The sequence below is a fragment of the Cyprinodon variegatus genome, unplaced genomic scaffold (assembly GCF_000732505.1).
Source record: "Cyprinodon variegatus isolate N-32 unplaced genomic scaffold, C_variegatus-1.0 Scaffold152, whole genome shotgun sequence".
In the NCBI taxonomy this organism is placed as follows: Eukaryota; Metazoa; Chordata; class Actinopteri; order Cyprinodontiformes; family Cyprinodontidae; genus Cyprinodon; species Cyprinodon variegatus.
This window is the reverse complement of record NW_015150605.1, coordinates 726,067-736,569: the sequence shown is the minus strand read 5'-3', so window position 1 is coordinate 736,569 and position 10,503 is coordinate 726,067. Positions and strand designations below refer to the sequence as shown.

Genomic DNA, 10,503 nt, shown 5'->3' with positions numbered 1-10,503 from the left:
GATTTAATTAATAAATAAAAGAATCATTCAAAAGCTGCATTTTGTATTAATAAATTAGTCGATCTTAAACATTTGACTGTGATTGAGAACAATAACAGTGATACTTCAAAGCACCTTACATGGTTTGTTTCCAACTGAAAACTTAAATTTTTGTCTCTTTTTTAAACAAACTTTTCTATTTAAGTAGATTTATTTCTAAATGCTATCCTTAAAGCCATGCCCCCTAAGTTTTGAAACCTTTGTCAGGCCTGTCAGTTTAGGTGGAACGCTATAAAATATGTATATATTTTAAATATTTGCTGCAATCACACTAAAATGGATTTATACCACCCAGTTACAATTGAGTGCAATAGTGTTTACAATTGGATATCCACTTTTCTCTTAGATTTAATAAGAATTTATGCAGCTTTTCTTTTTCTACCAATTTCTAGCAAGAATTCCTCCTTATGAGATGCTTGACCTTCCTCAGCCGGCTCTTTTTGATGACATTGGTGAGGCAACTTGGCCCTAAACTCCTCCAAGATAGAAGGTCATGCTCAAAGTACTCATTCAATACATCTCAAATAACAAAAAGATACTGACACAACCTAAATTAATATCTCAATAAAAGACAAATGATTTGATAAATTTGTATATTGCTTAGAATGAAAAAAAATGTTTGTCACGTAATACAATAAGTTACTAATATGGGCTCTCTCTTCATTTTCTTGTAGCATATTCCCCTTTAATACCACCTGATCTTCAGAAGCCTTACTAAAAATAGAGTACTATTCAGAAAATACTCTTCAAAGTGCCTCTACACGGGGAAAACACACAGAGTTGATGATGAAATTATGTTATAAAAGCAAAATAAAATAACACTGATAGGCACATTTGAGGTAAGCTCAGAAACTGAGACAAACAGCATCACAGACTGGTGCAAAAGTGGCAGCATGTGACTGTGTACAGGTAGGCAACATGTGGGTGTCCAAACAGGGCATGGCTCACGCTGTTTAGCTCCATGCAGTCTGCTACTGATGGAGCACGCTGTCTGGTACTGGGTAGCCGAAAAGCTTAAAGTCCGGTTCATATAGTTTATAAAGCTCTCTCCTCTCTGAAACGGGGATCTGTGCAAACCAGTCCCTTTCCCAGCTTGATGCCGTACGATTTCTAGGCCCTGAAGGGAACCGCACCAGGTGATCCACTTTCAGCAGCTTCAGCAGTTGCTCTGAGTCTGTTTCCAAGGTTTCTAGTCGTCCGATAAAGTCATATTTCACCTGACAAGGATGACACAAACGGTACACCTGCAAAACAGAGAAATCAACGGTAGTGGCGATCAGGGAAGCAGATAAACATGATAACAAATCCCTTTTATTTCTGATAGCTTTGAGTAGGGTCTCTTCATCAGTGCTGTCACACTCTGAAGCTGTGTGGTAACTTTTACATTTTTCATTTTCAAAATGAGTTGCACATTTAATATATTTTCATTAGCCTGACTTTAAGTTAGCTTTTTGCAGTGCACACATTTAGTTAGCTTTATTTGTCAGGTTGTTTTTTTGTCAAGATCCAATTGATGAATTTCTTTTTTCTTTGAGTTGCCAGTTTCCTTGGGATCTGCTGGTGGAGGGCTGCAATGGGCTCTAGCTTTCCTCAATTGTTGCAGGCTAATCAGCAGGTCAAACCATTTGTAATGGGAAGGGACATTTGTTTATAATTTGTTTAAATTCTTAGTTTGGGTAATTTTGTTAATTGTTTAAATTTAAAAAAATATTTAGTGTCTGGCCAGTTTATCTGTTTAATTAAGTTTATTTGTTTATTAGTTTGTAAGTCAGTTATCCCCCTTGTGTGCCAACAGTGGTCTGATCTGCCACTATTTAAGTTTCCTTCATGTCCTGTTTGTTAGGTCAGTTTGTTTTTCAGTTCTTTATGTTAAAGTCTGAATTGAATTCTGTTTTGTTGAATTCTGTATTGTTGACCTCTGTTTTTGGGCCCAATTTATCATTTTTTGAACATTTTGGGAATAAATGAAGACTTTTTTTGAAACATTTCAGTGGTTTTCTGGCTGGTTTGTGCAAATCCCTCACAGTCAGAATACTTTAAGAGTTTGACCTTAAACAAAAAACTCAAAGGTGTTGAACCGTTTCACAAACTGCCGTTTCGAAGTAGAGGAACAATACTTCTCTGATACAAAAAAATACTTTCGAGGCACCTGCTTCTAAGAGATTCAAGGATTTTTTTTATTTCTTTGCAGGAGTTACCATTGTTATAGTATTGAATTGTCAAAATGATGTGGGGCTATACCATTACCTTATAATTTACCATATATTAAAAAGATACTGCTGGGTAGGAAAATGGTTCTGGTTTGTGGCTGACTTTCCCCCAGTGACCAAAAACTTGTTTCATATGCAGAATCTTGGCTTCAAACGCACAAACAACCATAAACCAGGGAAAGAGGAGACAAGAGTTCCTTCCACTGTTATGACAGATAACTCCAGCTTTTAGTCAACAGCCAGACCATGGAGGTAGATGTCAGTTTTAAATTGAAAATATTTCAGATAGTAAAATGCTTAACTTTGTTTTAATCACTGTGGTTATAACCTTGTAGTTATCATTTTTTGACAAAAATGGGAACTTTTTCTATTGTTCTTCAAGCTTTTATACACACTTTTTATTTTGAAGTAGCAGACGGCCATTTTCATTTGAGTCTCTGAGCTAAATAACAGTCATTTTAATATATCCCCAATGAAAACTAGCATAGGATTAGCTTAAAGTGGGATTCCTTAAGGTTTAAACATGTTCAGAGAAAGCTAACTGCAAGTGGATTTAATGTTAGAGCAGAATAGCAGACAGAGTCCTCAAAAACACTGTGATAAGAAACACTGCAGTACATTTTTATGATTATATTTACTTCTCTGCAGCTGTATTTTCCAGATTGCCTGCAAAATGTACTCATGAAGTTTTCATTTCTAGATTTGCGGTGTAAGGTTATTGTTCTAAGACCTTTCTCCTGACATCCTCGCTACCACTAAAAAAAAAAAAAAAAATCGGTGTAATTTTTACTTCATAAAGTCACTTGTTCTCTTTATGCTTGTTTTTGGTTGGCCTTTTCCTTTTATTCATTCTTTCTTTCATGTTTTCTGACATATTCCTCGACTTTAAAAATCAGCTAAAACCATAATCACACTTAAAAAGGCTATAAAGATTAACCTGTGCTTAAGTTCCTCATCCTTTAAAACTGGCATCTTCCAACAGACGCCTAAAGACGTTTTTTATTTTTAAATAATATGCATCCCTTAGATGTAGAGAATGATAAATGTCTGCACACTTAAGTCCCCTTTATGTCAGCATCAGTGCACTAAAACAGAATTCACATATAATAATACAAAAATCAATGTTTTCTTTAAGAAGAAAATGACACTGAAGAAACAACCACATTGTGAAAAATATATTTTATAATAGTTTATCCTGGATATGTTGCCATGAATATCATACTGAGCAGTACCTGCCGCCAGTGCTCGTTAAAGATGCTCTCCTTCTCCGTTTGTGGATCCAGGAGGTATGTGATGAACTGATGAAACGTTGGTTTGAGTCCTGCTGCGAACGCCTCGGCAGCTGTCTCTGCTAAGCTCCCAGACACATTGCCATAGCGACGTAGCATGACTGAACCAAACTGTCGGAAAAAGTCCTCGTTGGGCCTTAATAAACACAAACATACACTGATACATGTGCTTCAGTGGTTCATTAAATGAGTGTCAGGGTTATGGTTACATGGACATTAGGTACACACCTCCCAAACTTGTTCCTGAACGCAGAGATAAGGCGCACAAAGGGGTCTCGCACGAACAGAAACTTGGTGTAGCGCTGAAGCTTGAGCGCCATCAGGTGGTGGGAAAGGGAACCGTAACGACGCCAAAACCTAGACACACACAGAGCACAAGAAATAATTCATTTTCCTCTTCTTTTGATTTCAAAACTTAAGCAGCTGAAAAACTTAGAAGATGAGAGGAGTCATCTGGGAAACCATGTTAGATCAGTCCTGAAGAGGAAAAAGTTATCTTTTATTAGAAAAAAAAAAGAAAATCAGATGCACAGCTCCTGAGAAAAGGTAAAGAGAAGTGCTTGTGTGCTGCAGCACCAAGTCAAGCCTCGTTTTTTTCCACTCTCTCTTCCAAGCTCAGCTCACTAAATGCCTCTTTTAACGTGCAGATAGTCTGTCAACAGCAGCTTTAGCAAACATTTTGATTAAGGCAACAAGCAGTGAGGAAAAATTAAACCCTGCCTGACAGAATGCTTTCATTTACTTCCCTTAATCTTACATTTCAAGTAATGTTTAAACACGGACAGCCTGGTTCACAAATCCAAACTATATTAAACATATTTTATTATTCTGCTCATTGCAGGATAATTTACTGATCCTTGTTTTGTGAAAGTATTTAAACAGTTATAAAGTATTAAAAAACAGCATCCCTTTTAAGATGAGTGTTGCTGTGTGCAGATGTCTTTTTTTTTCTGGCCTCCCTAGAGGAAGGACATGTGACCACGGATGCATGAAGCAATTCAAATTGTCTTCTCAGGAAATTAAAAGGTAGGAAAAAACCACTGAGGACACTGAGGTCAGTCTAAATTCTCTCTATGTTCCATAAATCAATCTCAGTTCTGCACAAAAATTGAGGAAAAAAAAGAACCTTCTGTGTAATTTGGGTAGAGATGATTAAAATGTAATCATAGTTAAATTTGATGTTAGCCTTTAAATCTGATTATTCTAAGCAGACCAAGCGTCTCAGGTTCATCAGCTTGATGAATACAGGAGGTAAATTTGAGGATTACAGGTTGAAAAATTATTTATTTTACTTGTTTGTTTTTTTTCTCCCTTTATCCTACCTGTAGACAACCCAACAAAGAGCATTTTATTCTTCCTGAAAACCATTTCTGGTACATTTTTATAAATGTTTACTTATCAGCACCTTTGGCAAAGATGGGTAAAAAAAAAAACATCTTTAAATAAATTAATCTTTCAAAGCAGTACCATCATTTTCCTCCTTGTGTTATTCAACCTGCACTTAGATTTTTCGCAAAAAGATGTGATACAATTATTTCTATCCCTAACAGTTCCTCTGAGACACGTCTGCACTTTTTAAAGTTTGTTAAATGGTCTTTAACTTTTCCCCTGCTGTGTAAATATGCTGCAAAAAATAAAAGTCAATTCCTGTAACCTGCTCTATAAAAGGGGAAAGACAAGGGAGGGTGTCATTTATATAAGGCAGGTGGGTTTTGATTATTTTAAGCAAGAAAGTGGCTAGAAAAAATATCAATGTCCCTCATCATGTACATATCTGGAGTCAGAGCGATGAATAAAATAGTTCATTCACAATTTGAACATTTCTAAATAAAGATTTCCATTTATTTGATGTTGGTTATCATTTGTATGCAGCCTAGTATAAAGAAAAAGATGTATGTGAGTTTCATACTTAGCAAAAGTGAGGTGAAGAGAGGAGTTGTGCACCAGATCAGCAGGCACAGACTCTGGGTCAATGTACGGTCTGCCTGTGGCGGGTGAGATCAGAGACTCAGACAGGACCACCATGATTCTCTTCCAGTTGGTGCAGGCCACCTGAACAGAGACCAGAGGATGTGAGAATGGAGGAAACATGAAGATCAAAGAACAATCTGTGTAAGTACGAAGAGTATAAAACCCCAAAACCGATAACAGAATCAGAAAGTTCATGTGTTTTTAATGTATTTATTTTTTGGGGGGCGAAAACAGTGCCTGGATGTATAGAGCCATTTTGTTTACAACGTAAAGGAGAACACCAGAGGAAGGAAACCATCAGAGTCTGCGGCTTCAAAATGCCAGGGAAGAACACAACGGATTTTAAGCGACATCTGAGGTGGCAACCTGCTGCCATATGGAAGAAGGTGAGGAACGGGTCGGCCTGTAGTAGTAGGAATGGGTGGGTGGGTGTGAGCGCGCATGCATGTGGATGTGTGTGTATGTGTGCGCCTTCCTGTGCCTGTATCTGTCTCTCTGTCATAGAAAAAAGATGTTCTACTGATACACTGGACATTAATCATTTATAGGGGTGTAAATAATAATCGTTTTGTATCGATGCATCGATCTAACAGCCGACGATCGATGCATCGACACGTCCGCAAGAGAATCGATTCATGTTTTTTTTTTTTTTCGTCCGGTCTATTTTTATCCTTTTGGTCCTGGCCGTAATTCTCCCTCCCGTGCTGCGGTGGCGCTAAACCTATTTTGCCCTCCTACCGCGCTTCCTCGTTATACTCTTACAGCAGTGTGTTGCAGTAAGCTTGACACAGACATTTTTAAATTATGCTCAATATTGAAGCGTGGTCTGTGCTACACACTGTGGGTCTAGTTACGGCCGAGGCGGTGAGGAAGTGGGGGCGAGTTTAGTCCGATGACGGAGGGACATGAGGGCCAAAAAGAGCGGAGATCCAGGTGGAAAAAGGGTCCCAGCGTTCTCGCGCACCTCGCTCTTCTAGCGGGTCAAACTTCACGAGTTGTTTTCCGCAATTTCGGTCATAAAAACAAAACAAGCTGGCCTCCTGTCTGCGACACTGTCTGCGACACTGTCTGCGATCATACAATTTAGGAGAGTTGCAGCGGAGCGTCTGCATAACGATATTACAGTTTTCATTGATTTATTTCAAACTTGAAACTTTGTTTAGCCTGTAAGGTGTAAATAAAAATAAAAAAAATTAAACGATTAATCGAATAGAATCGCATCGTGGTGTATTCTTGAGTATCGAAAATAATTTAATCGTTGGGTCAGGAAATCGATACTGAATCGAATCACCATGATGGATGTGATTTACACCCCTAATCATTTACATTTCTTCCTCCCAACTAGATTCCTGACACAGTGACACCACAGCCAAATCAGAGGTTGGGGAAGGAAGGGAAGTCTGTTTGAGGATGAAGACTTTGTGGATATGATGAAACAAGCCGACAAAAGGTTCAATGTGTGCAGTGTGATATATGCTAAAAAGAGAATCAGTGTGTGAAGAAGTTCTATTCTGCACAGTGTTATATAAATAAAATAGAGAAAAAGAGAAGTTTCATTCTGTGGAGTGTGATATATATGTTAAAAAGAGAAGCAGTGTGTGGAGCAGTTCTATTATTTACAGTGTTGATTAAAATGAGAAAATATTCTAAAATGACTAAATGACAAAAAATGACTAAATATTACTAAGACTACAATAGATTTTTTTCTAATCATACACTCTACCTTTCTCATACCTTATACAGAATAGTTAGGTTATCCTGAGCTATTTTCCATACTTATGCTGCTATATGTTTAGGTTATTGGAGGACATGGGGTCAACTTTTCATCATTCTGCTTCTATCAAACTCTATTACCCTATTTTCATAATTTGTTCATTTACACCCATAACTTTATGTTCTTTATGCTTTTTCTTGTCTTTGTAGCATCATCTGGTCTACAGCAGGATTGAAACATCAGCTGTGTTGCTGCCATCAACTCTGTTTACAGATGTTAGAGATTGCTCTGTTTGTCAGTCTAGTCTTGTTTCTCTTACTGTTGCTACCTGTATGTGCTCTCTTTCATCCTCTGACATGATAGCTGGCTCTGAGTTTGTGTGCCGGGCAGTTTCGTTCCTTGTGCAAACTGCAGAGCTAGTTAACAATGTATATGTCATGATCTTGGCGCTGATGACTGGCTGAATTACTCATTTCATTCACCTGCCTTGCCCAGCCTGTTTTCTCATTACCGTTCATCTTATTCACCTGCTACAGCTTCTATTTAACCAGCCATGTAACCGGTCATCAGCGCCAGATTATTCTCGAGCCAGTGGTGAGACTGTTCTAGTGTATCTTAGTGTTTCTGATTACTAGATCCTGACCTGTTCTGCCTCCCAACCACTGAGCCTGCATGTTCCCGTCTGATCTGTTTGCCTGACCTGTTTTAGGACTCCTGCTAGATTTTGCCTTTTTTCGAGCTTGGAGCTGCTTCCTGTCATCTTATCTGGTTTTCCCTTGGGAACTTCTTCAACCTTTTGATCTCCTGAGCATATCCTCGACACCGGCTTTGGCTTCACCCTCGGCATTATCCTGTCTTCCTTCATCTGCTTGGATCTGATCTACTGCTTGTTCTCCATCCTCTAGGACTACAGTATCTGGAACACTATGGGCAGCACCAGCCGGCTGGAATCTACCTTGTTCTCTGGGCATGGACTGAACTTTAAGACCAGGTTAGTGACTCACACGTTCATAATCAGATTAACGTGGTCACTAACCTGTGTTTTCCTCTTGCAGAGGTTGCTACCTTAGAGGTCTTTGCTGTTACTGTAGATCCGTTGTTTTTAAATAAATGCTTTTGAGGTATCTGACTGTCTGTCTTCCTTGAATACTGGGTCCCATGTTCTGAGCTTCTGCAGAAAGCCGCTCACATTGAGCCTGGTTCTGTTGAAGGTTTCTTCCTGTTAAATGGGTGCTTTGTAAATGAGTGTTTTTTTCTAGACTGAAAGTTTTAATCAATCTGACTACACTGTTTCTGTATCTGTGATAACGTGTTCATTTTTGCAATACAAATAAACTAAAGTGATTTAAATTTTGTCTATCCCAATACAGTGCCTTTATCTTATTTATATTTTATACTTTTTTACCGTTTTGTGTATCTGGATGTCATTGTTTGCATTTCACTTTACTACTACAACACCTGAAATTCCCAATAGGGGGACAAAAAGGGTATTTCTATTTTGCTTGTTTCTATTCTTTAAAATGTATCAGGAAAGTGAGCCTGAAGCTAAATATCAATTTGAAGACTTTTAGACAGTATTTTTTGTAAACTATCAATGTTAACTCAAAAACACACAGTACAGCAAGCGACCGCACCTTGGGAACGTAGCAGTAGATAATCTGGTGTGTATCATCCACTATCAGATGATCCAATTCCCTGAAGGGGATCTGTTCAAATGCCCGAGCCCTTCCAGGAAATTCCAACGCCTCCTTCCCTGAGCACACATCAACAATCCTCTGCTTCCTCGCCTCCTGTTCCTGCTCTTCTCTCCTTCTCTCATTTCCTCCCTTCTTCACTTGCTCTTCACCTGCCAGTTTCTCGGCTGTCTCTTCTTGGATGAGGTCGCCGTTGTTGTAGGCATTGACAGAGGCTCTTGGCTGCACCTGAACGGTGGATAGAGACGGTGGAGAGACGGTGGTACTCTTGGTCCCCCAGCCAGGGAGAAGCGATTTGTGTTTTAAGTCTTGAAAGGGGTAGAGGCTGGGTCTGCCGACATCTTCCCAGTAGGCAATGATGAGCAGAACCATGAACAAAGAGCCCAAGACGAAAGCCACTTGTAGTCCGCGCCATGTTCCCATGACTGTACTGCATTAAAAACTGGGGTTGGTGAAAAAAGGTGGAAGAACTGATTATGTCCATTCCATGGCGGCCCGCAGAATCACAGAAGGAGACACTTCTCGCTTTGCAGCTGCAGCTAAAAGAAAGAGGAAGAGGAAATGAAGCAAAGCAGAATTTCTTAAACTTAGAACCAGAAGTGAAATCTACTGATTAAGATTGCAGATAATACACATGTGCAGTGAAAAAATGATCTGACAGCCACATTACAAAGCAGCTCACTGGAAAATGTATGTAAAAAACTGTCAAATAGACTACTGTAATAATTATTGAAGAGCCAGACATATATCTCAGAAATAACTTTTTTGTTGTGTATATTTGATAGGTTTTGCTAAATCGAATTAAAATAAAAAGGATAAATTGTTCAAAATGCTGCAATAAAAACTAGAAACAGAAGATGTGGATGGTTTTAATATCCTTCTCATGCTGAGTTGTGGGCCTCTGTGGATGCTTCGCTCTTTTTATCTAGATACAGGTCAGACCGGATATTTTGGGTAAATTATCTTACACCTCTGCATGTTCTGTGGTCATTTTGGAGTTTTTGTGTGTTTTTGATCCAGTCCAGCTTTAATAGAACGTTTTTATTTCAGTGTCTTTTAATATTTGCTGTTATTTAGCAGAAATGACACTGTCGCCAACCTGTCATTTACCACTGTGGTGAATTACAGAGAAATCATTTTAGAGTGTTTTTATATCCCCGAGCAGGGTGCTGGATTGCTGGGTCTTTCAACCTGAGCGGACATTGATTCCAAATGTCCAGAGGAATTCTTTGGCACATTTAAAAAAAAAAGTAAAATCACTCTACTCCATATACCATACCATTTACATGTGTGAGTTTGCAAATAACATACTAGGAAAGCAACAACAAATATATAATCCATGTAAATACACACATGTATTTCTTTGTTTTAACATTTCGTGTCAGAATGTTTGGGGAGATTCACATAAAACACACTTTTGATGTGCAGTGTTTAAAGAAAGTTATGTGTATGTACACTTTTGTTGTGTCATTCCCAAAAGAGCATATTGGCCAGAAAGAAAATAAAATAATGTGAAGGTGTGCACAGCTGATCGCTGTGAGCAAATGTTAGTTGCATAATGGTGGTGAAGTGTTTTCTAAAAATCA

General features: G+C 38.5%; 1 protein-coding gene across 1 annotated transcript in view; it reads right to left on the bottom strand.

The window, feature by feature from the left end:
- Nucleotides 1-870: 870 nt before the first annotated feature.
- Nucleotides 871-10,503, bottom strand: part of chst12 (carbohydrate (chondroitin 4) sulfotransferase 12) — an 11,682-nt gene continuing 2,049 nt past the window's right edge. The window contains exons 2-6 of the mRNA XM_015377374.1: nucleotides 8,858-9,456; nucleotides 5,448-5,590; nucleotides 3,767-3,895; nucleotides 3,482-3,674; nucleotides 871-1,283 (exon numbers count right to left, since the gene is read on the bottom strand). Coding sequence (XP_015232860.1) covers nucleotides 1,011-1,283; nucleotides 3,482-3,674; nucleotides 3,767-3,895; nucleotides 5,448-5,590; nucleotides 8,858-9,340 — 1,221 coding nt within the window. The 5' untranslated portion in view covers nucleotides 9,341-9,456 and the 3' untranslated portion in view covers nucleotides 871-1,010. The remainder of the gene's footprint in view (nucleotides 1,284-3,481; nucleotides 3,675-3,766; nucleotides 3,896-5,447; nucleotides 5,591-8,857; nucleotides 9,457-10,503) is intronic.